The sequence below is a fragment of the Oenanthe melanoleuca genome, chromosome 26 (assembly GCF_029582105.1).
Source record: "Oenanthe melanoleuca isolate GR-GAL-2019-014 chromosome 26, OMel1.0, whole genome shotgun sequence".
NCBI classification, from domain to species: Eukaryota; Metazoa; Chordata; class Aves; order Passeriformes; family Muscicapidae; genus Oenanthe; species Oenanthe melanoleuca.
Window position 1 is genome coordinate 5,071,845 of NC_079359.1, and position 26,871 is coordinate 5,098,715.

The following is a 26,871-nucleotide window of genomic DNA, read 5'->3' on the forward strand; positions in this document are numbered from 1 at the left end:
GCCAGTAACTAAAGTTTTACAAAAAATGACGCCCTGAGCATTATGTGCACATCTCGAAAGTTACAATTGTTTGTTTCGTCGTCGGCTATGACAGCAGCCGGGATGGCTCGGAGTAGCGAGGGTGCGTGTGTGTCCGCAGGGCCCGCGGGTGCCCCGGCTCGGGCGGTGCGCGGCCCCTCGGGGGTCCCGGGGGCGGGGCCGGGGCGGGAGCGGGGCCGCCCCCCCGCGCACGTGCGCTACGTGCGGCGCCTGCTGAGGCGGGGCCGCCCCTCCCCCGCCCGGCGCCGCCCCCAGCCCCGCTGCTGGGCCGGGGCCAGCCAGTGTGGGACCCCCGGCGGGGGGAGCCCCGCTTACCGCCGGGGCCTGGGGGGCACCTCGCCGCGCTCCCGCGGGACCTGCGGCGCTCCTTGCCCCCGCGCTGCCCGGGGCCGGCGGGCAGGACAATAGCCCGGCTCCCCCCGAACAAAGGGGCCGGGCCGGGGCCGCGGGGGCTCCGCGGCCGGGGCAGACAATGCGGCCGCGCGGAGGCGAACGGCCCCGCCCCGCGCGTGACGCGGCCCGTGCGCAGCCAATGGCGGCACGCGGAGAGGCTCTTTAAAAAAAGAAGCGCCGGCCGTGGTCCGCTGTCAGCTGTGCGGATCCCTCCGCGCATGTAAACACAGCGCCGGCGGCCCCGCGCGGGGGGGCGGGACGGGCCGGCCGGGGCGCGGGGCACGGCGGGGGGGCGCGGCCCCGGGGCTCCCCGAACCAGCGGTGCTGGGGGGAGCGGCCGCAGCGCGCCCGGGCCGAGGGGCCGCGCACAAAAGCGGCGGGAGTAGGGGGCGCGGAGCTGCGGCCCGGCGGGGCGGGGGGCACCGGGAGGGACCCCCAGCGGCCGCGGTCAGCGGCGCTCTCGGAGCCCCGCTCTCGGCCGGGGTCCGGGTAGCGGGCGTGGGATCGGCGCCGCGCGGGCCAGGCCGCGCTCCAGAGGAGCCGCCGCTGCCTCTTCCCCCCGCCCCCAACGGGCCCTCCCCGGTCCGGCCCCGCGCCCCCTCACAAAGGCGCGGGCGGGGCGGGGCAGCCGCGCCCCCTCCCCTGCCCGGGCCGGGCGGACTCTTTTCCCAGCCCCGGCCCCCCCGCGGACGCGCACGGAGCGCGGCGGCTCTGGAGAGATTGTTCGGAGCGCGGAGCGGAGCGGCCGCCCCGGCCGGGCCATGGCCGAGTTCCTGCCCCCGCCCGAGTGCCCCGTCTTCGAGCCCAGCTGGGAGGAGTTCGCCGACCCCTTCGCCTTCATCCACAAGATCCGGCCCATCGCCGAGCAGACCGGCATCTGCAAGGTGCGGCCGCCGCCGGTGAGTGCCCGCATGGCGCCGCCGGGAGCGGCCTTTGTGTGGGGCCCGGCCCGGCCCCCCCGGCCCGCAGCCGCGCAGGTGACCCCGGCCAGGCGGGGCCGCCCCGCCGCCCCTCGGAAGTTTCCCCGGCCGGGGCTGAGGGGAACGAAGGGACCGACCGCTCCCTCCGCGAAGTGGCTCCCAAGTGTCGGAGCTCCCAGTGGGGGAGTCGCCGGAGCGGCCGTGGAGGGAGCGGGGGCGGGGGGACAGCTGCCCCGGCCGGGCCCGGCCCCTGCCCGGCTCCCCAGGTTGGCCGCGGCCTCGCGCCCGGAGCGGCCCCGCCGAGCCCCGGAGGAGGTGCCGGGGTGCTGCCCTCCATGTTGGCATTGTGGCGGTGCGGGGCCGGGGGCGGCGGGGAGCGGGTCCCCTCGGCCCCGCCGCGGCCTCCCCGGCCCCGGCGCACTTTTAGCGCAGGGAACTGTTCCTCAAGTTGGACAAGACCAAACTCCGCAGCCGTGAGTTTGACTGGTGGCTCTGCGAGCTGAAGCCTAGACAGACATGGCCACCATTTTAGAATGCAATCCACAGTGGGAAGAAGTAGTAAGACTTCATCTTCATCATCATCATCTCGACCGATGGTGTAGAAAGCTCAAAACTAGGGTCTGAATTCTAATTTCCCCTTGTTGGTCGACTCAATTTACTAAGAAATACTGTGACAATCTTGTAACCATAGTTTTGTGTAGTCAAAATTATTAGTTTGTTTGAAGGTATGAACACCCACGCTGGTGAGAAGAGGGGCTTCTCGAAGTGAAAATCTAATTAAACAACATGTGAATCATCTTTATTTTGAGTGAAATGCTCTTCCCCTAAATGAAGAGTGGTGCGAGTCTTGGGGTGGTGCAGCCGGGTAAGGCAGTTAACATGACGGCAACAACTAGAATAGAATGTTAAACAGGCACTGAGCTTACATCTCCTCCAGCAAGGAGAGAAGCTGACAGAACAGTTCTATAGACTGAAGTTTTACGAGGGAGACTTTGACTTCAAAGAAATAATGTTCAGAAACACACTCCTCACTTTTGTGTCTTGGGTGTTGCTGGGACTCTTGTTCTGTCCATCCTTTTCCTTCTGAATTAAAATACTAGTAACTTACTGAGTTAGTATCTGAAGTGGCAGAAATGTTTGTAGCAGAGTGAATAATGTCACTCTTGCTGGAGAGGAAGGAAGGTGCTTCATCTCTCTGGAGGAAGAATCCCCGATTGCTGTGTGAAGATTGCTCTTGAATTTGTGTCCTGGTAGAATGTGCCAGCGCTTCTTTTGATGCAGGGCAGCCAGATACTCAGAGTTAAGGGGATAGGATGGTTTTTGTTACAGAGTCTCCACTGAAACATTTTTAGTAGATGTTTTGGGGTTTTAAGTTGCCAACAGTGTTTCAACAACTGTGACCAGAACTGCTTTTTTTATTTGGTCGGGTTTCTTGGGGGAGTTGTTTATTAGGTGTTTTTGGGTGGTTTTGTTTTTGAAGGGGGTGTCTTTTTTTTGGTTGTTGTTGTTGTTATGTTTTTTTGTTTTTTGTTTTTTGGGTTTTTTTTGTTTGTTTTAGAAACATCTAAAAAATCCCATCTTTCTTGGCTGCATGCGTAAAAACCCAAAAATGTATCAGAAAGCTACTTGTAGGATGTTATCTATTGTATGATGTTATCATAAATCAACAGCCCTCCAAAGGACTGAATTACTTCTTGCAACTGCATTTTCAGCCGCTCTCATCTTCTCTTCCTGCAGGGGCAGGTATTGCTCCAGATATTATACCAGGTACCGTGCCTGCCTGGCCATGTGATCAGCTCTTTGAGTGTATTTAGAAGCAGGATGAAAATAGTTGGAGCTGCTGAGAGCTGAGCACGGGTAGTCCTGTGGAGCCTGGCTTTGGGAGAGCTGGGCTCCCATGGCTTTATCTGCCCTGGATAATGCCTGGGATGACTAGTGAAGTGTGTGGTTGGTTCAGCAGCCTGGAGCATAGAGGGAGCTCTTCCAAAGCCACCAGAAAAGCCTTTGAGTTGACGTAGTTCCTGGCCTTCCCCCTGCCATCAGGAGCCGCAGTGAATATTCAGTTATTGTTCTTTTCGGTGTAGTCGAGGGGTCTGTAATATCCTGAGCTAAAGACTGTAGTAGCCTTTGCACAGCAGTGTGTGTGTGTTCCAGCTGGGTGCCTTGTTTGGTGATGGCTGAGGTTGGAATCTTCCTGCATCCCAGGGAATCTCTCCCGGCGTGCGCAGCCTGGTTACGTGCCGGGAAGCAGGTAGGCAGCACCATGAGCTGTCAGGATCTGTGCCCAGAGAGGAGTTGAACATGTGATGCTTGGGCTGGCATTATTTTAGCTTAAACTCTGCTGTGTATCAGCAGATGAATTTGTGTTTCTGTATATGAGCAGCAGTATGGAATGATGTTGTGTGAGACTGGTGCCCAGCTGCAGCTTCACCATTTGCTTGTGGACAAGTCCTTGCTCCAGAGCTGGCTTTGATGCTGCAGCACTGCAGCATGCACAGGAGAGCTCCTGGGCTCTGGAGGACCAGCAGCAGGGCTTGCTATGGTCCCTTTCTGCTGGCAACCAGGTGGGCCCAGAGAAGACACACCTGCAGTGCTCTTGTATAGCAGGTTTGGAGGACAGTGACCTGTTCAGTGAGGGCTATGGAGGTAGCTGATGTGCAGAAGACATCTGGGTGGAAGACAGAGGATTCTGGGTGATCACTGCATGTTCCCAAGATGAAAGAACATTCAGGAATATAACAGGAGGTGCAATTTCTGCATGGCAGTTTCCAGTTGAGCACTCAAAAAGAGTTTCTTCCCCTTCATTCCAGTTCAGTTTGTTCCAGCCATCACCAATGACTGAGTTTTGCTCTCATTTGGGGATTCTGAGATGCTGCAGTGACTGGTGGAGGGTGCAGCAATAACCAGCTCCCTGGCACTGTTATCTGTGGCTTTTTGTCAGCACTGTGGAGCATCAGTAGAGAGTCCCATTGGCAGCAAAGTGCTCGGATGGTGGTTGTTCCTGGTAGTTAATGAACTGCATAAAGCAGAGATTTAAATTTGAGTCTGTTGTGGATCTGTGGGAGAAGGGGCAGCTGGATGCAGGAAAGTGAATGGGGTACTTGCTTGCAGTGCCATTTTGTAGTTAGAATTTTCTTCTATGAACATCTTTTATTAGAATTTCTTCATTTAAACAGTATCTGGTAGTTTGGAATAAACTAAGTTTACTCCAAAACTTGGCATGTCAAGTGGTGGCCTTGTAATCTAGAAGCTTGTGATAGGTCTGCAAATCAAGGGGGGCATTTAGGGGGTCAAATGAAGAATTGCTTGGGGATGGAGTTGTTCTTCAAAGTAGGTGGTTAATAGTAATTAATGGAAGGAAACAGTCTAACAAATGTGAGGCTTAGCTTCAGGAGTTAATGGTAACATGTGGAGCAGGAGTGGTATAAAAAGCTCCAAACCTCTCTTGAAGAAGGACTCTTGCTTCACTTTGTTGCATCGTTGCTTTGCTGCTGTGAAGAAATAATAAATAATGATTATTTAAGCCTTACTTACCATACAAATGCATTTCAAAATACACAGTATTGTACAATGTACTAGAAACATCATAACTTTCCCAAGGCCAAGCGTGAAAATGGAGAACATCCAGTCTAAATTTCATTGCTCTAAATAACTTGAATCTGGAGAAGTGCTGTTAAGACTTCCAAAGAAATTAAATCAAGCACTTAAATATTAGAAAGTCTGTATTAGCAGAGCTGGAATTTTGAAGAAATTGACACTGGAGTTATCAAAATTATTGACTCTCAGTTTTCAGTAAATCCTGGAGTACTGGTGAGCTTGAGAACAGGGAGAAAGAATTTCCTTAATGGTTTAAGTTCTTTGTGGGTGCAAGAGTTGACTCCCTCTAGCTCCAGAGTGGAGGAATGTCTGGAATAGTCCCAGATAGGAACTTGGAAGTTGATAGTATGGAATACAATTGTATGAATGCTACTGTGATCACATTAGTTTTATTTTTTTCCATGAGGCCATGCATTTGTTTAATTCAGTTTTGTTGTCATTTTCTGATATCTAGAAATTAATTGTGTTCAATATTTTAATTATGAAAATTACTATTGTGCAAAATTGATACAACAAATCATAAATTATTTCAGCTACTAATGAGTGTTTGTAATGAAGGATCCCTTTCTAATGGTGCCTCACAACCTCAAGCCAAGGGTATGTAATTTTCATTACAAGTCTAGAGGAGCAAAAGCTGTGATTCTGAATGGAGTTATGGTGGTGGCTCATTGCTTTAGAGGGATCCCAGTTGCCCAATAAACAATGGATATTATGAAACAGTAATCACTTAAGTAGGACTCAATGAGAAGGTTTACCTTTGGAAAAAAGGAGCATAGAGCATCTCAGAGGAGGAAGGAGTGCTGAAAAATGACTGTAGATCTCTGTGGAAAGCAGTGTAATGGTGGAGTGGGAGCTCTGGATAAGCCACTGCATGCAGCTCTGGAGTTTCTCAGAGATAAATGGGGGGATTTTACCTCTGTGGCAGCACAAGAGTAGAAAATTCTGCATTCAGGATGCCACACTCACTGGAGGATTTTAAAAAGATTTGACTACTGGAGAGGGCACAGAGAAGCATTAGAAAAGTTGGGTACATGACATAATGAATTTTGAAATATTTAAACCTTAGCAAAGCCTGAGTGGTGAAACCTGAAGGTTCAAGGCTTGGGAGATCTAGACCTGTTTCTCCATGGACAAATTTTGAGGAGCAGCATTGATTTAAATGTTGTTTAAATCTCTTAAGGTCTGTTTAGGCTTCTCATTCAGCTGTTTGCTTGACTTATTGAATTTTTATGGAGAAAAAGAAAACACAAAACAAAAAACCAGTTCAGTTTTGGAGCAGCTTGGCTGAGGGTTCTGGCAGTCTGGTCCTGGAGCCATAAAGCAAACCACCACTAAAACAGGAAATAATGCAGAGAATTGTGATACTTTGTCTCAAACAGGAAGCTGATGATCCTTGAGATTTGATAGAACACAGAAGCTCAGTCAGTTGATTTTATCAAAAAGAAAACACAGAAATAACTCAATTATAACACGTAAGTGAACTTGAGTGGGAGAAACCAGAGGTGCTGCCACGTCTGTCAGTCCTGCTGAGCAGGGGCAGGCTCAGGTGAGTCAGGAAACAGAGCATTTCTGACTGAGAGAGGATCAGCTGGAAGGGGAAAGTGGTGGATCCACTCTTGGGAATTTTGGGATTAAGAAAGAATGAGATTTTGGGAGGGGAAGAGATATTCTAGTGCTGAAGTTCCTGTTCCCCTGCTGTCAATTAATGTGAAAAAAAAATAGATCAGCTGCCAAAAATCATTAGGGAATGTTGGCTTTAAATGAAGAACTTGTCTTATTCATCACAGGGGTGATGTTGTGGAATTAGATAAATTCAGAGTAGGTTATTTACTGATCTCTAGTTAGCAAGAAAATATGCAAAAGAATAATTCTTTTTAGTTTGTTATTTATTTTACTAATGGCAGTTGCCATGCACAGGGCTACTGTGGTCACCATGGGTGGTTTCTGCTCTCCAGAAATGCTGAAACACTGGGGTGGGCTTAAATGACTGTGAATTTCCTGTCCTTGCCTCAGTTTCTTTCAGTGAGGGATTTTCAACACACACTCTTCAGCCCATTGAAAATTTAAGATCAAACAGTTTAGTCCTGAACTTTCCATATGTGGCAAGAATAACATAGATAGAATTTCTGTAGGTTTTTGTTTAACTTAATATAGTCAGGTGGCTAATAGCTGGCAATGGAGTTTAAAACTAAACATGGCTCCCTTGCCTAGCATTGAAACCAAAGCTGCCAATGGATGAAGCAAACCATGCCATGTGTCCATTAGGACATTCTTCCTCTCAATCCCAGATATTGGGTTATGTCTGAGATGTGCTGGGGGGAATGCCCATGCCCACAAGACCAGGTTGAGTGTTTTTAGAAGTCAGGAAGAACTTGTGAGATCATCCAGCCTGCCTCACTTAGGAGTGTGTGAGTGAAAAGTCTTCCTTGGGAGCAGGTGCTTTATCTGGGATGGTGAATCTGAGCAGCTGGAAAGGGAGGATGTTGTGGAGAGCCAGGGCAGTGGATGGTGGGAGCTGCAGGGAGTCCCTGGGCAGCTGAGGCTGGTGGAGTTTTCCATAACTGTTCTGGATTGCTGTGAAATTCAGGTCTTTTCCTCATCTGAGTTACACTGGGAGTGAAACTGAGGTTTGAAAGCTCTGGTCAAAGAGGGTATGGACTCACTGCAAGAGCTGTGGTGGGACAGCCCAAGGAAGAGAGTGTGCTGTCTGTGCCAGTCACACACGCTCCAGGAGCTTACTGGGGATCAGAGAAAAGGTCTGTCCATGGGTAGTCCTGTGCCTTGAGGGGAGGTGGCAGCAGCTCTTGGGGTCTGGTGCACTCAGACACCCACAGCTAGCCCCAGCCCTGATGGATGCTCTCTTTCAGGGTCTTGGTCAGTGCTCTGAAGTGAATCAGGGATCTGGGACTTGCTGATCCCAACAGCCTGTCCATCCCCAGCTGTACCTGCAGTACTGCTGGTGCAGTGGTGGTGTATCTGTTCCTCGAGTCCTTGGAGAGGAGCCTGGTATCTCCTGGGTGTGAGCCCTGCTGCCTGTTATGTTTAGAGGTTCAAACCCTGTGTGTAGTTTCTGTCCTCTCTGCCTTTGGATCCTCAGGAGCAGCTGGCCCTGGTGCTTGAGAATCATCTCCAGCTTACCTGAGCCTTGATTTCTCTCCAGCTGTGGAGCTGGCATGGAAACACTGGGGTCTAGAGAGGTGGTTCCTACTCTACACTCATCCTTGGCTGTGGTTCTCAGATGAGAAGGATCTGTGATTGTGTCTGTTCTCCTTTGCTGGTCTGCAATACATAACAGAGCCAATTTTGTCTCAAATAAGAAATACTCCACCAGGCTTTTTTTGGAGAGTTCTGCACATAATGTGGTTAGTGCACTCAGGGTCTCTTACTGGCAAGGGGGAATTCAGGGGGTTTGATGGAAAAATCTCCTCCATTCAAAATGACCAAGGAAGGGCTGTTCATCACAAACTGGGTTAGCTGATGGTTGGAGTTCCCAGCTAATGTCAGCCTTTAACAGGGTCACAGAGGGATTAGTTCCCATTAGACAGGAGCTTTGTGGCTGACCCACTGCCTGCTGATAATGGCTTTCTGTGGATTCTGCCATCTGAGCTCCAAGTGTGTTTTTAATGTAGTCATAAAGCCAGGAGGCTGAAAAGGACCTCCTGAGTCACAGAGTGTGCTCCCTTCCTCTTGGAGGCAGCAATCATGGAACACCTTTGCCAAGGCAAGATCATAGATGTGGGAACAAAGAATGTAGGTCAGGCTCACAGGGTGGGCATCCCAGGAAGGGGGGAATTGCTGCAGTTTGCTGAATGAATGTGTTTCTCTGGCAAGAATTGCTAAGATATTCCTTTGGATCTTACTATGAACTGCTGTCTAGCAAAAGAATGAAAGGGCTGTCTTTTTTTTGTGTGTCAGACATGGGAGAGACTGCAAGTAAAATGCTGCTTGCAGTTTTCAAAAGATGTTGAAAAAATATAAGAGACTTCAGAAAAAAAGCCCAAGGAAAAAAACCCTTTTATTTGCAAGACTGGAAAGCTGGTTCTGTAAAGAGGAAAAAAAAGGTATTTGTTTATTGAAAAATGTCTTGAAACATTTCTTCCGGGAAGGATTCAGGAATAGCTGCTTTGGCAGCCAGCAGACAAGGGATTTGGTTATAAAGGACATGAGGATAAGGGAAGAAGGAAAGCTGAAGCCATCTAACTTGTAGAACAGCTTACCAGGGACAGTGGTAATTTCTTGTTCACTTGAATTCATAGGGGTGGGGATGGTTAAATTTTAATTAGTGAGTTTGGGTGAGGTGCAGGTTTGCCAGCTGAAATGCAGTGCTCTGAAGCCTGACATCCCTGGAACAGCTCAGTTGGGAGCTGGAATATGGAAATCACAGAAATAATTCTGCTGACCATTTGTAGTTTGCATTACTGCTTGAAATATTAATGTAATCCTTAGAGCATGCTTTCTGCATGGCTGGACTTGTCCCTCAAGTTTATAGAAGTTTGGAATTTTGAAGTCAGTCTCATTTTTGCCTGGATTTGATGACAGGTTTGTCACAGTCTTAAGGTGGGCACAGGATTTTGTTTGTCCCTTTCAGGCTTATAACAGTCAGGGATGGACAACAGAACATGATAGAGTCCTTTCAGATGAAGAGTCCTGGTGGAGTAAGAACTGATTTTTTTAGGAAATTAAATGTTTTCTTGCTTTCTGTGTATACTTAATGCTCAGCATGGCTGTTGGAAGACACTTGAAATTGAACTTCTTAAGCTTTTTAAAATTCATTTTTTAAAACAGGAAAATCCAAACCAGTTCCTTTGAGGAGCTGGATTGAGAGGGCAAGTCTTGCTGATTTCCAGGCATGAGCTTTAGGGAAGAGTGCCTGGAGAGTGGGTGGGGGCTGGTCTCTTCCCCAGCAAAGCTGCTCATGTGGCTCAGCAGCTTGGCAAGTGAATCCTGCACAATAAAGCTCCCTCTCGTGGTGCTGCTGCCTTTCCAAGTGCATAAAGGCATTTCTATCACACAAAAATGTCTTTTCATGGGCCTGCAAGTGAGCATCGCATTTGGCTTGGTAACTTGTGCTTCAAAATGTGGCCAAGATTTTTGTTGAGTAAATAATACACTTATTAAGAAGGATTGAAAGTATCTTGTTTAGGACTTGAGAAACTTGCCATACTGTGGAACAGAGAAAGATAAATATTATCCTTATTGGTTATATCAACTTTGAGTAGTTTGGAGGCTTCAAAATAAACTTGTTGTGGCTTTAAAATGACTCTGTGACAGTCAGGATGGACTGTCTGCTATACCTGCTGTCATTTCTCCAGATGGTGAATGGCTGTGGCTCTGTAACAGTGTCATCTGACACAGTTTGTGTTCAGTGGGACATGCTGTAGTGTGTTTGTAAAACCAGGAGTGGTTTTATAATAATATAATGTAATATATTATATATGGCATTTATTTCCCTCAGCTCTACCTGCACTACTGCAGCCTCACCTCAAGTTCTTGGTGCAGTTTTGAGCACCACAGTATAAAAAAGCCATGAAGCCATTGAGGGCATCCTAGGGAATACCATGAGAATGGTGAAGGGTCTGGAGGGGAAGTGTCATGAGGGGCAGCTGAGGTCCCTTGGTTTGTTCAGCCCAGAGGGGACTGAGGGGAGGCCTCACTGAGCTCTTCAATGTCCTCACAGGGGCAGCAGAGGGACAGGTACTGATCTGTTCCCTCTCACGACAAGTGACAGGGCTCATGGGATGGCTGGAGCTGAGCTGGGGGATATTCAGGCTGGATATCAGGAAAAGGTTCTTCCCCAGAGAGTGCTGGGGCACTGAGCAGGCTCTCCAGGGAACAGGCACAGCTCTGAGCCTGTCTGAGTTCAAGAAGTGTTTGAACAATGCTCCCAGACACTGGGTGAGATTGTTGGGGTGTCTGTGCAGGGCCAGGAGTTGGATGTGATGATCCTGATGGACTTGGTGGTCCCTTCCAGCTCAGCATATTCTAAGGTACCTGCTTGAAAACCTCAGAAGTTGGAGTCAATCCAGCGTTGCCTCTCATTAAGCCAATTTACCATCACTCAGCAGAAGCTCTTGCAATTACTTTCTCCTTGCTAAAAGTGAAACACTTTTAAGGCTGTTAAATGTTTGATTCTGGCTGATGAACCCATCTGCCTGATAGGCTGAAAAGCCACCTTCTGAAAGTGCTGTTGAATAAATGGAGTTTCCAAAGCTTATCTTTGAGAAACAGCTGATGTGCCATCAGGGCGTCTTGGTGTGTGCGTTGTCATTTAGTCATTGGTAAACTTCAAAACTGCAGGTGTAGGAAATGCCTGTTGTGTTGTCTGGAGTCATGTCACTTTTACAACACAGTAGGTGACTGGTGCTTTGCCAGAGCCAGTGTCTTTGGCCAAACAGGAAAGACTGTCCCCAAACATGCACCAGTCAGTAATAAATAGTCACATGGAGATCAGGGAGATAATCAGCTCATGCTGAAGCAGGATGTTTTGGGTGCCATGCTGTGAACGAGGTGTTTCTGGAAGATCATGCACATAAACTTCCTCATTTGCTTCCCTAAGTAGGGAGTACTAGCCTGCTCTGTACTGTCTGGCATGGATTGGGTCTGTGTCTGCCCTAGGCACCCTTGGAGCTGGATTTCTTTAGTCTGAGCATGAGCCAGAGCCTGTAGGAGCAGGTGGGGATCCTGTTCCTCCTGTTGTGCCCAGTGGCATGCAGCTTTCCTCTGGGCTCTGCCCAGAGCAGCAGCCTATGCCAGCAGACATGTGGTCTGACCAGAAGAGTCTCCTGTAATGTCCCTCCCTTCCTTGGTTTCCCTGACATGTTGCCAGAGTAAAACTGCAGGTGGTGGCCCTGCAGCACAGCCTAGCCTGGTGACAGTTTCAGAGGTGGTGTCATTGCCTACGTGAGCTGAATTCTTGCCCATGTTCATCTTATTCCTGGTTCTTGTCCCCTGCAGAGCCTTATTAGAGTATCTGGTCTGGGGTAATGCCCAGTCCACCTGGGGACAGCCTTGGCTTACTGCTTAGCAGAGCCAGAGGCAGCTCAGCCCTCAAGGTTTCATTTACTCTCAGCCTAAGCAAAGCTCCCTACAGCTCTCCCTTGGGCAGTTTAATTCAGTCTCCAGTGTCCCAAGGGTCCTGTGTGTCATCACCACTGGTCTTGGTGCCTGTCTCCCTGTCTTTGGTACAGAGCAGACTCTGGAGTTGTGACTCATGATGTAACCACTTGGTTCAGCTTGAGAGTCAGATTTGTCCAGTTGAAGTACAATACTTCAGATCCTGCCCAACTGTTCCCAGTTGTGTTTCTCATCTTACAGCTTGAGGGCCCTAAATGATTCATCAGACTCTGGGGTATTGGAAAAAAATGTCAGTTCTCTTCCTCAGACTTGCTGGTTTCATTGCATTTGGTTTTCTGGCATAGACAATAGGCAGTAAAAGAAGGGTTAGTGTTACTGAGTTTCTCAAGAACATGTCTTTGGGCACCAGGCAGTCTTGTGGTTTAAAGCAGGAAAATAATCGAGAAATGTGTCCCACTGGTCAAGGATTGAGTATTCTCTGGATAAGTTGTCATCCTGACTCCCTACCATTGTCAAATTTCCAATTCAAATGTTAATTTCAACTGGCATTGTCAAGTTGTGATGTGCTGCAAGTGCACTGCAGGATCAGAGAACTTCAATTACCGATTTTGAGGTCTGGATTAGTCAATGCAAGCTTGATAAAATGTATGGATGGGTTGGTGGCCCTCTTTGCTCTTCAGCTTCTCCACACTCTTGGTGAATCTTGCTCCTTGTTTGTAAGACAATAATTTTGGAAACCATGTATGGTTGGTTTTAACTCCAGTTTTCATATTCTCTGTGAATCTAAAATTAAAAATACTGTGTTTATGATGCTGGTCTTACTTCAGTTGCCTCAGCCACCCAGTGCTGAAGAAAGGTTTTCTTGCTGGAGAAAGCTCTGTCTTACTCCATTGTCAGTAGCTCACTTGTTCATTATCTTCATTCTGTAATTAGTGGTAATAAGATAACTTTATATGTAATAAATTCCTGTCAAGTTTAAATCAAATCTAATTTGGTTTTGTGAAGTTGTATGTTGCCAAACCAAGCGTGTGCAGTAAATGTCAGAGATGTAAAAGATAAAACAGCTTTATAGTTGTGTTTATAAATGACACTTCAGTTGCAGGTATTTTATCAAAGCAATAATATTTTTTAAAACTGGTCATATTCCAGCTCTTCCTGAATGTTTGCAGCCAAGGAAATTGTTAAGCATTGGCACAGGTTGCCCAGGGCAGTCACCATCCCTGGAAGTGTTTGAGGATGTGTGGATGTGGCACTTGGGGACATGGGTTAGTGGTGAACGTGGTGGTGGTGGGTTAACAGTTGGACTCAATGATCTTAAAGGACTTTTCCAGCCTTAATGATTCCATGGTTCTGTGGAGGCTTACAGTGCAGGTCTTCAGTTCCAAAATGTAGTTGATTTTGTGGTTCCATTATCCATTTTTGAGGCACAGTGACGTGTTACAAGGAGTAGACACACACTCACTCACTCACTCACTCACTCACTCACTCACTCACTCACTCACTCACTCACTCAGCATGTGTCTCAGTTCCTGCTCTCTGCACTGGTTCCCAGTGAGGGGATTTGGGTACCAGCACAGCCCTGGCTGCTCACAGGTCAGGATGCAGCCACCAAGCCCCCTCCCTGCCAGGTTCTGTGTTCTGGTGAGGCCAAGGGCTCCTATTCATGCTTTGGGCTGCCTTGGTTTTTGAGTGTCACAGAAACTTCTTTTCTTTTCCTGATCATTTGATGGAACCCTTGTGTTTTCCAGGACTGGCAGCCTCCATTCGCGTGCGATGTCGACAAGCTTCACTTCACACCAAGGATCCAGAGGCTCAATGAACTGGAGGTAAACTGGAGAGCTGAGCAGAACTTCTGCTCCCAAATGTGTCTGTGTTTTTGGGAGGTGATGTTTGCCAGAGCTGGCCATGAGCTGACAGCACTCTAGACCACAAACAGCAATTTTTAATTAGCACGGAAATTCATCTGTTTCAGAACCTAGTTAGAAACATTCCAGGCATAAAAGTAATGTTAATGCTCATTAAAGGAACATAATTTAGGCCTTTTCCACACAGGCACTTCTAAGTAGTTAAACTGTCCAGGGCCATAGATCTGTGTCTGTGTTTTGCACTCATACAGCATCTTTCAAAAGGAAAAGAGATGAAAATGAAACATTTGGAGTGCTTTAAAAATAGCCTGCCTTTTGGAAGAAACAATTGCAAAATCTGGATTCAGTTTGGAAATTTGCTGTTCACAAGCACTTTCATTCACTACTTCAATGAATTGACACTAAAGGGGAGTGTGAGGAGTCCTGGTTGGCTCTGTGCTGGTACCACTTGGGATGATGGTTTCTCTGTGCCTGATTATTCTCCCCTTTCTTGGTTTTTGAAGCCCTGACGTGGTTGCATGAAGTGCTGGGGAAGGGCTCAGATGCTGCCTTGGAATGCTAAAAGAGGGATTTGTGTGACCACAAGCTGTTCAGAACTCCTTGGAGTTTGCCAACAAGCTAATCTATATAGACATGGCCATTTTTTGCCTTGAGATAAGAAAATGTGCTGAAAATAAGATATGTCAAAATTTAAGTTGCTGCCCTTACACAGCAGCAGTGCAGTGATCTTCCTGTGGTAATTGCTGTGCAACCAGCCAGGCTTTCCCTGCCCTGGCCCATTTGTATCCTTAAAAGGATACAACAAATGCAAACAAATACACCTGTGAGTGAGAAGTGATAACAGGAAAAAAAACTTTAAAAGTTCTTTTTTGAAAATAATATTTATTTTGGTTTATTACAAATAAACCAAATAGTAATAAACTATTGCAATAATTAATGCAGTAAATGCAATGAATCCTGCAGCTAATTTAGGGAGCTTTTAGCAGTAATAACTTATTGTTTGGCTGTTCTCTAAAAGTACTTCTCTCAGTGCAGTGAAAGGTAACAAAAAGTGGCTAAAGGAAAGATACAGATACCATCAATAGTATCTGCATGGAATTTGTTTTTCTTCAAATGATGAAAGGGAAAAATGCAAAATGATTCTTGCAGAGGGCAAAGCTGGGCAAGCAGCTGCAGTGCTGTAAACCTTATACAAAACCTACATCTGCTTTTAGCATGCACTTCACCTGTTTGGTTGGTTGGTTTCAGGCCCAAACTCGTGTAAAGCTGAATTTTCTGGACCAGATTGCAAAGTTTTGGGAGCTTCAAGGATGCACACTGAAAATTCCACACGTGGAGAGGAAGATCTTGGATTTATTTCAGCTTAACAGAGTAAGACCATTATGGAAAAACTATCCTGAAAAGCTGCTGTGTTACCTCAATTCCTGGGATGGTATCACATCTGGTCAGGGGAGGTTTTGGGGTATATCTAAGCTGGAAAAAGTATTGCTTTGTTTAAGCAAACATAGCTAATGGGACAGTAAGACTGAGAATACATTATCAGGGAAAGACAGTAAGTAATACATTATCATGGAAGTTTTCCCGTGACCTAGGAGATCACCTTAAATGTACAGCTGTTCTTTAAAATTGAACTTGGGTATACTGGTCAAGAATAAACCTAGGCTTAATTGAGAAAGTTCCTGAACAGTGACAAAAGTGAGAGAAAAGAAATTTCCATTAGAAACATGGAAGGAAAAAAGATCCATTTAGTTTTAGGATGAAACTTGTTAAACTTGTGGAGAAGTTGGTGAATACTGATAGTAAGAGATGGGATTCTTTGAAAGGATATGTTCTTTCTCTTGTCTTTATGTCTGGAGCAGTTTTTATTGGGAATTTTTGAGCTTATTTTATAGCACTTGTTCCAGTGAAAGAACTGAGTATCCTGTGCTAGAAAGTTGTGTTGAGATACCAAGTGACAAATTGCAGCCAAATAAGTTCTCAGAGTAGGCTAAGCAACTGCACATGGAACACAGGTGCTGCCTTCTTTGTAAAGTAATTCAACAGGTTTGTAATTCCTGAATAGGTTATGTATTACAATTTCCAGTTATTGCCTTAAAACAACTCAGGTGTCGTCTGTGGGTTTTGAAATCTATTTTTTTGTGGTTCAAAATGTCACTTGGGATGTTGTCCTGCCTTTTTCCTCAAACACTGGCAATTTTACCATTAAAATGTGACCATTTTATTTTCACTTTTTAGCTAGTTGCAGAACAAGGAGGATTTGATGTGGTTTGCAAGGAGAGGAAATGGACCAAGATTGCCACGAGGATGGGCTTTGCTCCTGGCAAGGCCGTGGGCTCGCACATCCGCGCGCACTACGAGCGGATCCTCTACCCCTACAACCTGTTCCAGTCAGGAGCCAGTCTCTTGGTAAGCTGTGCTGAGACACTGCCCAGCTCACCCAGCAGCCAGTCTGTGCTGAGAGCACTGCCCAGCTCACCCAGCAGCCAGTCTGTGCTGAAACACTGCTCAGCTCACCCAGCAGCCAGTCTGTGCTGAGACACTGCCCAGCTCACCCAGCAGCCAGTCTGTGCTGAGAGCACTGCCCAGCTCACCCAGCAGCCAGTCTGTGCTGAGAGCACTGCCCAGCTCACCCAGCAGCCAGTCTGTGCTGAGAGCACTGCCCAGCTCACCCAGCAGCCAGTCTGTGCTGAGAGCACTGCCCAGCTCACCCAGCAGCCAGTCTGTGCTGAGACAATGCCCAGCTCACCCAGCAGCCAGTCTGTGCTGAGAGCACTGCCCAGCTCACCCAGCAGCCAGTCTGTGCTGAAACACTGCCCAGCTCACCCAGCAGCCAGTCTGTGCTGAGAGCACTGCCCAGCTCACCCAGCAGCCAGTCTGTGCTGAGACACTGCCCAGCTCACCCAGCAGCCAGTCTGTGCTGAAACACTGCCCAGCTCACCCAGCAGCCAGTCTGTGCTGAAACACTGCCCAGCTCACCCAGCAGCCAGTGTGTGCTGTGAGCACTGCCCAGCTCACCCAGCAGCCAGTGTGTGCTGAGAGCACTGCCCAGCTCACCCAGCAGCCAGTGTGTGCTGTGAGCACTGCCCAGCTCACCCAGCAGCCAGTCTGTGCTGAGAGCACTGCCCAGCTCACCCAGCAGCCAGTCTGTGCTGAGAGCACTGCCCAGCTCACCCAGCAGCCAGTCTGTGCTGAGAGCACTGCCCAGCTCACCCAGCAGCCAGTCTGTGCTGAGAGCACTGCCCAGCTCACCCAGCAGCCAGTCTGTGCTGAGAGCACTGCCCAGCTCACCCAGCAGCCAGTCTGTGCTGAAACACTGCCCAGCTCACCCAGCAGCCAGTCTGTGCTGAGAGCACTGCCCAGCTCACCCAGCAGCCAGTCTGTGCTGAGAGCACTGCCCAGCTCACCCAGCAGCCAGTCTGTGCTGAAACACTGCCCAGCTCACCCAGCAGCCAGTCTGTCAGGGTTCTTTGCATTTCTGGAATGGTTGTGAAGCTGCACTTCATGCTTGCTGTCATGCAGATGACCAGATGCCATGGTCAGCAGTTCAGAAAGCCATGGGCAAACTTTTCATTAGGAGTGAAGTTTTTAGCATTAGTCTTCCAGGTAACCTCTGATTCCTTTTTTGAACAGTATCTGTAGGGATTTTCTCTCTGCAGTTTACAGAAGCCTCATGACAAGGGACATTCCTGCAATGAGTTCTGTAAGGCCAGGTACTGCTAATTCATGGAACATTACCAGGCCCATCTCTCTGCCACAAGAAGTGCTGGGGGCCTGTGTCACATGCCTGGGGTGACTGAAGGACTGTGCCAAGCCATGGCAGTGTTGTGGCACGTTCACTAAGGGGAATAAAGTAGCAGAAAACTTTCTGGCTGTTGTAGTGATGTTAACAGCATAACTTGGGATTTTTCCAAGCTTAAATCTTCATCCTTCCTAGTCATCAATCTTTGATTTGGCCATTAAACCGAAATTCAGGGTTGATTGAGAGTGGAGGCCTCGTAATCTCTAATGAGAAATAGGTCTGTTCTTTTAGAGCAGCAGTCATTTATTTGGAAAACCAAAATTGCTTGCAGTTGCCAACATCCATTTTTATTTCTTTGAAATGCTCTTTCCGTGATGATCTTTCAGAGACAGGAGTGCTGACCTTTTTTAAGCAATAAATGCCCTAATCCTGTTACAAGCAAGATCTGTGTACAGAAATCAACACAGGTATTTACACAAAGCTACCAGAATGAGGAAGGGATTTGATGTAAGTCCAGAGAGGGTAGAATTAAACTTGTTATTTAGGCAGTGACAATCACTTCTTGGTGAAGAATACCTAAATTCTGCTGGCTGTTCAGAAGAAGGGGTCTTTTGCAAACAGGATAAGAACAAAATAGGGTTGAAGATAAAAATCTTCGTGCTAAGGAAACTGTTGGATCAAAAATATTTTGGCTTCCCTTAAACATTCATGTTAAGTAATGGAAAGCAGCACCATTTTCTAAAGGCTTTTAATTACAAACTTGGCATTTGTATTAGGTCTGAATACTGTGATTTCTCTTTGGAGTTTTTCTTGAGCTGGTGTGTTTGTTACACCTGTCTGCTGCTGTGTTTTTGAGGTGCCATTGCACAGGGAAAAGGTCTAATTAAAAGTAAAACAGTGAATATAATACCATCCTGGGAATGGAAATTTCCTGAGTGTCTGTCACACAGTTAATACTTATTTCATGGTTTGCTCAGTATTAAACCCTATTAGAAGAGGAAAAACCTCCTTAGATGAGGACATGCTTCTTTTTAAATGACGTTTCAAGCTCTGTCTTGCAATGGACACTTGACATCTGTCCAAACCGATGTGGAGGCAGTTCTACACAAGTGATACATGTAAGGTTAACTTATTTTTTTTAGCTCCTTCCCTCCCCAGGCAGTTATAATATTCCCCTCCTATAAGTGGCAGCTGCAGATTTTTTAATGACCTGAGAGAATTCACAGAAATAATTTGGGTTTAGCCCCCCTTTCACTCTGATTTGATTTTTTTTTTCCTGACAGTGTTGTCTTTCAAGTGAGTTTGTTTTACCATACCTTTTTTGAATATCATCTCAAATGAGATTCTTTTTGGCTTCCTTTCACGTGTTCTTATTAAGTGGTGCTTGCCCAGATGCTTCTTGTGTAGGTGTCCATTCCTGTGTGTCTGTTCAGTGTTTTCCTGGGAATCTAAGCACCTGAGCTGAGTTTTTGAGAAGGTGTGGCTGTTAAATGTGACACTATCAGTTGGGGTTGTGCCTCCTCCTTCAACAGCCTGTTGAGAGAAGCTCTTCACAGAGCTCTGGTGATCAAACAAGATTAGTGCTTGTATTCAGTCTTTTGATTTTTTTATTTTTTTTTTCTTATTTGGTAACACTTGAAATATTGGATGCCTTCTTTCCTGAAAAAAGCCAAATATATGAAATTATGTAGTTTCCTCTAATGACTGTGCCATAAATTTAATCTCATCTGGATCTGTATATAACATTAACTGTGTGTAGCTTCAATACATGTTAAAATGGCTTCAGGAGTTATTTTGACAGATATTCCAGCTGGAGATATTTCTATCTACATGCTGAAATAATGAAACTTTGAATATGTTCAGAGTGGAATAGCATGTTTTCATTAAAGCTCATGTTCAGTCCAACAGCAAAAAATTCCTTCAACCATCCAGTTTCTAATACCCAAAGCAGCTCTCCACAGGGGGTATTTATTTTCCTCTTATTTTGAAATTGGACTACACAGGCCTTGGGTGTCTCCAGAGTAGCTGCAGTGAACCTGTTGGTGCTGGTTCCTGTCACCTGTACCTCTCATTCCCACTGTAGTACCTGTGTGTCAGCCCAGAGAGTCACACTGAATGCCCCGAGGGGAAAGTGTCCCCTGCATGACCTGAGTATCCAGAACCTTCCAGTACCTCTTCTGTGTGCACTGCCCAGATGTTTCATGATTTAAAGTGCAGCTACATTTTGGGGGCCTCAGGTGGTCTTACTTCTTTCTTACTTTTCAGTGAATCCAGCTGGCTCAGTAATTGTGCATCTGGTCTCTTTTCCAAACTAAAGCTTTAGTGGCTGTAGTGGGATTCATATTTCTAAAGATTGTATGTGTGTGCCTCTGATAAAGATGTTTTAGTGTGAGAATGTTCTCTGGCACCTTCATTGTTCCTGGGGAAAAATGAGCATCTCTGGAGTTTGCTGGGTTTTACCCTCCATGGATGTGTAAACCAGTTGTGTTCTGCAAGTACAGGGAGCCTGACTGATTGGCTTTTGTGTAAATTACTACCAGTTTAATTACTACTAACAAATGGCTAAACCTGGGGAAGATGATTTGTATCCCTTTCCTCCTCCAGTCTTTTAACTTCCTGAAGGTCTTGTGACCATTCCTGCTTTGTCCTTTGTCTGCTAAAAAAGCTGCTCTTTGTGCCTTCAGCTGATGGGTTTTAACTGGCTCTCTGCAACCACTGAGGCTCAAGGATCATGTGAGCAACCATCTTGGAATATAACAAGGTCATGGTCAGAGTGTGTGAGATGAGCTCTGGGGAATGGTTGATAGAAGTTCAACCTCACCAAAGCCTGGGTGGGAAGAGGGGAGGACTGGGGAGATGGCAGCTGTGTCCTTGGTGGAGACAGGTGATTGTCAGCAGAGGAGTGAGGAAGGTACAGAGGAATTCTCATCCTTAGCTCTTAACAATTCTGGGTGTTCTCTTGTTACACCTGAGGTTGGGAATTAGCAGCCATTCCACACCACTGCCTTTGCCTTGGGTTAGAGAGACACTGGGAAATGTTTGTGCTTAAATAGGTGGTGAAACATCATTATTTAGGAAATGTCTTCTGGTGTTTTTCAAGGAAGAGTGATCCTTTTTTTGTGGGGTTTGTGATTTTTTTGTTTGTTTTTATGATTGGAGGTTTTGGGGGTGGGTTTTTGGTTGGTTTGTTGTTTCTTTGGTCAGTGTCACAGGCTGTCAGTGGGTGATGTTAATGACATTCTGCTGCCCTTGACTGATACTACTTTTTTGTTAAATACATCATTTTTCAGCCTAGACTTCTCTTCTAAACACTTTTTCCTCCTTTTCCCTCCCCCCTTCTGGCTGTCATTTGTTTCTGAAAGTCTGTTTTCTGTGCTGTCTATAGATCATCATCATCCTCACACCACTGCAGTGGTTCTCTCTGTCCTTTACTGCTCTCTCTTGCTGAGTAAATGCTTGTGATGGGAACAGACTAACAAAACTGGAGAAATGTGGATCCAGCAATTTCATGAATTACTTCCTGGCAACATGAGATTTTTTCTTTCTGTAGGATTTGTTTACTCATTAAAAACTGTTATATTTTGTCTGCAGTTACTGAGTGTTGTGTGGCTTCACAAACAGGGAATTGTCATTAATTATTCTGTTTCTTGCCAGAGGTATGCACAGTTTTCAGCAACTAAATGTGTTCATTCAGCAGTTTGAAAGAACTAAAACTCTTCTTGCATCTTTTCCCTTCTGCCCTTAATTGAAGCAGCAGTTGTCTTCTCCAGAACATGGAAAGAAGGGAGCTCCTGCAATGTGGTAGTACAGAGCTGTATTTCAGTTAGGACAGGGATGTTTGATAGGTTGTAATTTACTTTTATATTGCTCTGTATGTTGGCATCACAACCACTCAGCCTTAGGACGCTTCAGCAGTTCCAGAGTGCTGGTGACAGTCTGCAAAGGCCCCATCTGCCAGAAGAGTTGAGCTTGGTATTCCACACAGAGAAATGTTTGGTGCCCATTAACATTTAAAGGATGACTTTGGGTCTATTTAAGATCTATTATTATGGCTATTGCAGCCATTAAACTGATAAGAAGAAGTGATGATGTGCCTTGTTTGGATAGGCAATGTTACCATTGTCATACATGCTGTTTATTAGGATCCCTGTCTGTGTTCTTTCCACGAGCCAGGAAATTGTTCTACATGGTTTGCATTGCAAGGGGAGGTAGAAATGAAGTAATCCAATTGTGTCTTTAGTGCTTGCAGAAGCCAGATCTGAGCAGTGACACGAAGGACAAGGAGTACAAGCCCCACGACATCCCGCAGCGACAGTCGGTGGCGCCGTCCGAGAGCTGCCCGCCCGCGCGGCGCGCCAAGCGCCTGAGCCCCGAGGTGAGGCTGCCAGGGCAGCAGGGAGCCCGTGAGTGTGTGTGTCAGTGTGTGTGTGTGTGTGTGTGTGTGTGTCTGTGTCAGTGTGTGTGTCAGTGTGTGTGTGTGAGTGTCAGTGTGTGTGTGTGTGTGTGTGTCTGTGTGTGTGTGTGTCAGTGTGTGTGTGTGTGTATCTGTATAGGAACAGCTGCTTCACTGTGTCAGGGGGACATAAACCTTTATAAATCATAAAACATGTGTAAGAAGTGGCTGATCCTTTACCAAGTGTGTTAGTGCTGTTTGGAGCTCTGGCAGCTCTGTGTTGCTCAGGGTGTGCAGTAGTTATTCTTTCAGCATGATGTACATACTGTGGGGCTCCTGGATTAAAATACAGGTGACAAATCCTGGAAGGGAAGCAGCTTTGATCTGTTGTTCCTCTGTCAGTGAGCAGCACTTACTCTCTAAATGTACTGGGAGGTTTCTGCACATCTCTCATGAGTTGAAGTCAGCTATTAGAGAGGGGAAGATTTTGGTTATAATGTTAGTGTTGTTGTGATTAATTTTTCACACTTGAGTTCTATTAATTTGTATTAATTTACCCATGCAATATAGGGAAAAAATGTATACCATCAAGTCAGTGTAGTTTTGTACAATCTTACATGTCCTTAAGCAATAATAATTATTTGGATAAGCACAAAATGTACTGGTTATATCTCAGTATCTTCTGTGAAGACATATTGTAGGAGATCATGTGTCTCCTTTGTTGCTGGAAAACAGTAATACTTTGGCTCCAGCCTTTCCAGCCTGATGATCCTATCTCCAGAGAGTTCCTATTTCTTTTGTTTGAGCAGATGAAGAGTAGGGGAGGATATTCCCAGGAGAGGGTCTGATTAATGGTGACATCATGAGTTAGGAAGGTCACAGTTTGTTTCAGACTCTTATTAACTCCCATTGTTCTGGTTTTGGTCTTTATTAGTACCAATAATACAGCTTAGCTGTTGCAAATTCTGCCTCTAATTATCCTTGGTTAATGAGTTACAATTAAGGGTTTCTAAAGCTTTTCCACTCAAATACCTGGTTACAAGTGGATTTATAATTCTGAGCAAACTTGAGTAGTTTGAGCTGAAATTTTCCATTTGAAGTATCTGCCTGTGGTTGGAGGATACATGTTTTCATGGATCCCTTAAGAATTGACAGCAGGACAAATATACACTAAAATTCCAACTGTTTCTCTGGCAGTGGTATCAGATGGCACTGACTGAGAGAGCACATTTTTATCATTTTGGGGAAAACCAACTACTTATCCTTAGCCAAAAGGCAAGGCTGCCCTCTCAGCTCTTGCCCCAAGCACCACTGATGTTGTATACCTCATTTTTGTGGAAGGAAAACCCGTAATTAAGAACATGACTGGGACACACAGCACTAAAGCTGAATTCAGCAACAAGGACTGGCTGGCTTAGCCAGGAGCTGTGGTGTTTTAAGACAGTAATTTCCCAAAGTTAAGATTTGTTAATGTGAATTTTGCTGTTCCATGTCAGTGCAGTCAGAGAAGGTGATTACATCCATTTTATTTAACATTGAAGCTCCAAGCAGTTGGCATTTTCACTGACCTGGTTGCAAAAGAGTAATGTTTAGTCTCAATTTTTTGCTCTAATGAGATACACAACAATTTGTCAGGGTCTTAAACTGTGAAATTCATTCTCATGTTTGCCAGTTTGGTGTTTCCTGCTTTTCAAAGGCTGACCATAAACATTTAGCAGAAGTGAACCACAGGAAGTACTGTAAGTTATTGTGGCCTGTAGGATAAGGGTTGGTTTGCAGTTGTGAGAGGTGTGGTTTTACCTTGCTCTTTCCTACCTGGTGAATAAACAGGAGAGAATGTTCATCATGAGAAAGGAAAAAGGCAATGACACTGTCTAGGCTGGTTTTGAAATGCAAAGGCTTTAGGTGCTTGATGTAGAACAGTTCAGTGTGAAAGACCAGGGACAATGCAGGGGAGATAAAAGTGAGATGTGGTAAAAGGGTCAGGCCAAACCAAGAGCTGCTCTTGTGAAGATCAGTATCAGCTGAAGCAAAAAAGGCACAGCTCAGAGGAGCTGAAGATGCAGAAGTTGGGGGTCTGTCCCTGCTCTTGAGGTTCAGGGCACACTGGCCCTGAGGCAGAACTGCTGCATACAATGAACAACTTCTGTTGGTGCATATCTTAAGCAATGAGACCTCTCCCTGGTCTGATGGAGACATTTGGGCAAAGAAAATACAGAAAGTGGTTAGAAAATAATGTCAAAACCAGCTCTGCAAAAAACAAAAAAAAAAACATAGACTGAACAACAGTTCCCACCCCTTGGAGTACCTGGGGATGTTCCAGTCCTGCATTAGACCTGGGCCACACATCCCATCTTCTGGGTTTCAGAGAGTGGCTGAGACTAACTCACTTGTTGCTTAACCTCATTTCCTTAAAAAGTAGTGTTGGAGAAACCTCTTGTAACACTCAAAACTCTTAAGTTTTAAATGGAAGAGCATTATTCTGTGTTGAAAGTTCCATTGCTCCTGAGGAGCAATGTTCTGCTCCTCAGGAGTACCAGAAAATCTGTGAAAGCCCAGAGTTCCTTGTTCTTTGCTTCTTAATGGGTCCCACTGAAGGCAAGTCCAAATCCTGGTATCATTATTGGCGTGGACATTTTGGAGGATTTGTTTTCAAATCTTCCATGTTGTTGCCTGCATTATTTCTCTCTGAACTCATTGTAAATAATTGAAGACAAGTATTTCAGAGCTCCAGGTGTCTGTTTAGATTGAGTGGTTTATAAGTATCAAATGGTTCTGTGTTTAATTGAAGTCCTCAGAGTTTCTCTCTGACTCTCACCTGTCTGCCTTTTTCCTGGAACAAGGAAGGTTTTAAGTCTCAAGCCCTCAGGGTACCTCAGTGTTTGTGTCTCACACCAACAGTTTGCATTGGAAGGGACCTTAGAAAATGTTTAGTTGGATTCACAGAGCCAGCCTTTCCCACAGCCAGCTGGAGATTCCAAATTCATCTCTCTGTGCTTGGGCAAGCAGCCAGATCAGCTGGCAGTGAGCATCTTCCCAAACACAAGTGCAAACCAGAACCTTCCAGCTAAGGATGTTACTGAGGAGTTTTACCTTGTTTGATTGTTTGTTTTTTCCTTTTTAAAGGCAACCAATGTTAAAAGTGAGACTGATCCTCCAGAAGCCAGAACTCACAATCTGAGACGCAGAATGGGCTGTGCCCCTCCAAAGAGTGAAGGTGGTGAGTGAAACACAGCATGAATGCAATTTCTGTTACTTTGCACAAATGTGTTTTAAGACCAGAGCTAAAATCAGCAATTGGACATATTCAAAGTATTTTATTAAAAAAAATCAACTTTCAGTTATTTTAAAGTAGGATTTTTTGACAAAAAGGTCTTTTATTGGTTTGAAGTATTTTTGTGGTATTTTTTCTTGTAAGTGGTTGAGTTTTCTTGAAGATGATATTTTCATTGGAAAATTACTTACACTTCTTCAAACTTGGGGGTCTCTTCTGGAACAATCAGAAATGAGATTGGAGCCATGTTTTTGTTTTGTATTTTAATAACATCAGTCCATGAGCTTTACATAGAAGAAACTCTTTTAAGAAGATATCAGATATCAGACACTTTTAGGAAAGAATTTGGACTTAAAATAAGGAAATTAAACTCATGAAAGCAAAAGATAATATGTTTTGAGCTTAATGATAAAGTTCCCATAATATGATTAAATTGCTGCTGTCAGCAGTCCTGAGTCTGTTCTCTCCTTAAGAAATAATTATTTGAGACTGAGAAACAATATTTAATGCTATCAAACAGAAGAATAAGCTTGTTGATAAATAATTTAGCCAAATAAATACAAGAACCATTTACAGCAATAGTTGAAATTACCTGAGCAAACTGTCAATCTCATTTGTTCATTCAAAATCTTTTTTTTAATAATTTGTTTAGATTATGGTGTTTTGTAATTTGATGATTTTTCTTCAAGGAGTCTCTAAACACTAACCTCCCTCCCCAAAAACAGAAGGAAAAAGCTCTTGACAACATTCTTTAACACCACATGGAGAGAAAACTCTAGCTTATAAACCTGCTCATAATTCAATTAAAATTAATTGATATGGAATATAAAGTACTGAGAAGCTGTGGGCAGTGCTGGTGAGATGTGCTGGGATTTTTGGGTAGCACTGGCTTCTGGAGGCATTGCAGGAGTTCAAGTCTTGCCCTGTGCTGACTGAAACAGGTGTAGGGGGGATAACAAGTCAGCAAATACCTTGGTATGATGCAGTCTAACAAGCAACAGATAAAACAAATAATAACAAAGAATGCTAATCATAGAAACATTTTGTAATCTCTTTGTTTTTTTTTTCTTTGCCCAGACAAGGAAATGCGCAGTGTGGTGAAACTCCCTGAGAAGAAAGAACTTCCTGGGGAGCCAGAGAAGGACAAATCCAAAGTCAGATCTAAAAAACCTACCAATGCTGTGAGTACCCCCTGCCTTCCTGCAGCTGCAGGTTTTGCAGGCATTTCTGGGTTTCTCTGGGTGTGTAGTAAAACCTGCTGTCACTTGGTCACACAGAGGACTCTTGCCTTTTTCCTGGAGCCCCAGACTGAAGCACAGCAGTGTTTGTGCCTGCTGGAATATCAGCATTGCCAAAGCTTCCTGCTTCACAAAGCTGGAAGTGACAGGATGGTTAAGTTTCATTATCTGTAACTACAGTAACTTGTTTTCTGTCTCCAAAGTGCAGTCTCAAAATAAGCATTTTGGAAGCATAGTCCAGTGGAAGTGGTTCTGGTGTGACCTGATCCCTCCCCACTGCTCTGTAACCTCAGGGGAGCTCTGTGCAGGCTGTGGCACATGGCACTTCACATTCCTGCC

At 45.7% G+C, this 26,871-nt stretch overlaps 1 protein-coding gene across 2 annotated transcripts in view; it reads left to right on the forward strand.

The window, feature by feature from the left end:
- The first annotated feature begins 716 nt into the window (after window positions 1–716).
- KDM5B (lysine demethylase 5B) overlaps window positions 717–26,871 on the forward strand; it is a 54,959-nt gene continuing 28,804 nt past the window's right edge. The window contains exons 1-7 of one of the 2 annotated variants that reach the window (XM_056511342.1): window positions 717–1,331; window positions 13,772–13,849; window positions 15,137–15,259; window positions 16,124–16,294; window positions 21,868–22,002; window positions 25,147–25,237; window positions 26,372–26,475. In XM_056511342.1, the coding sequence (XP_056367317.1) occupies window positions 1,194–1,331; window positions 13,772–13,849; window positions 15,137–15,259; window positions 16,124–16,294; window positions 21,868–22,002; window positions 25,147–25,237; window positions 26,372–26,475 (840 nt within the window). In that variant the 5' untranslated portion in view covers window positions 717–1,193. Of the gene's footprint in view, window positions 1,332–13,771; window positions 13,850–15,136; window positions 15,260–16,123; window positions 16,295–21,867; window positions 22,003–25,146; window positions 25,241–26,371; window positions 26,476–26,871 lie in introns of both variants that reach the window. The other variant, XM_056511341.1, reaches the window with a different exon arrangement.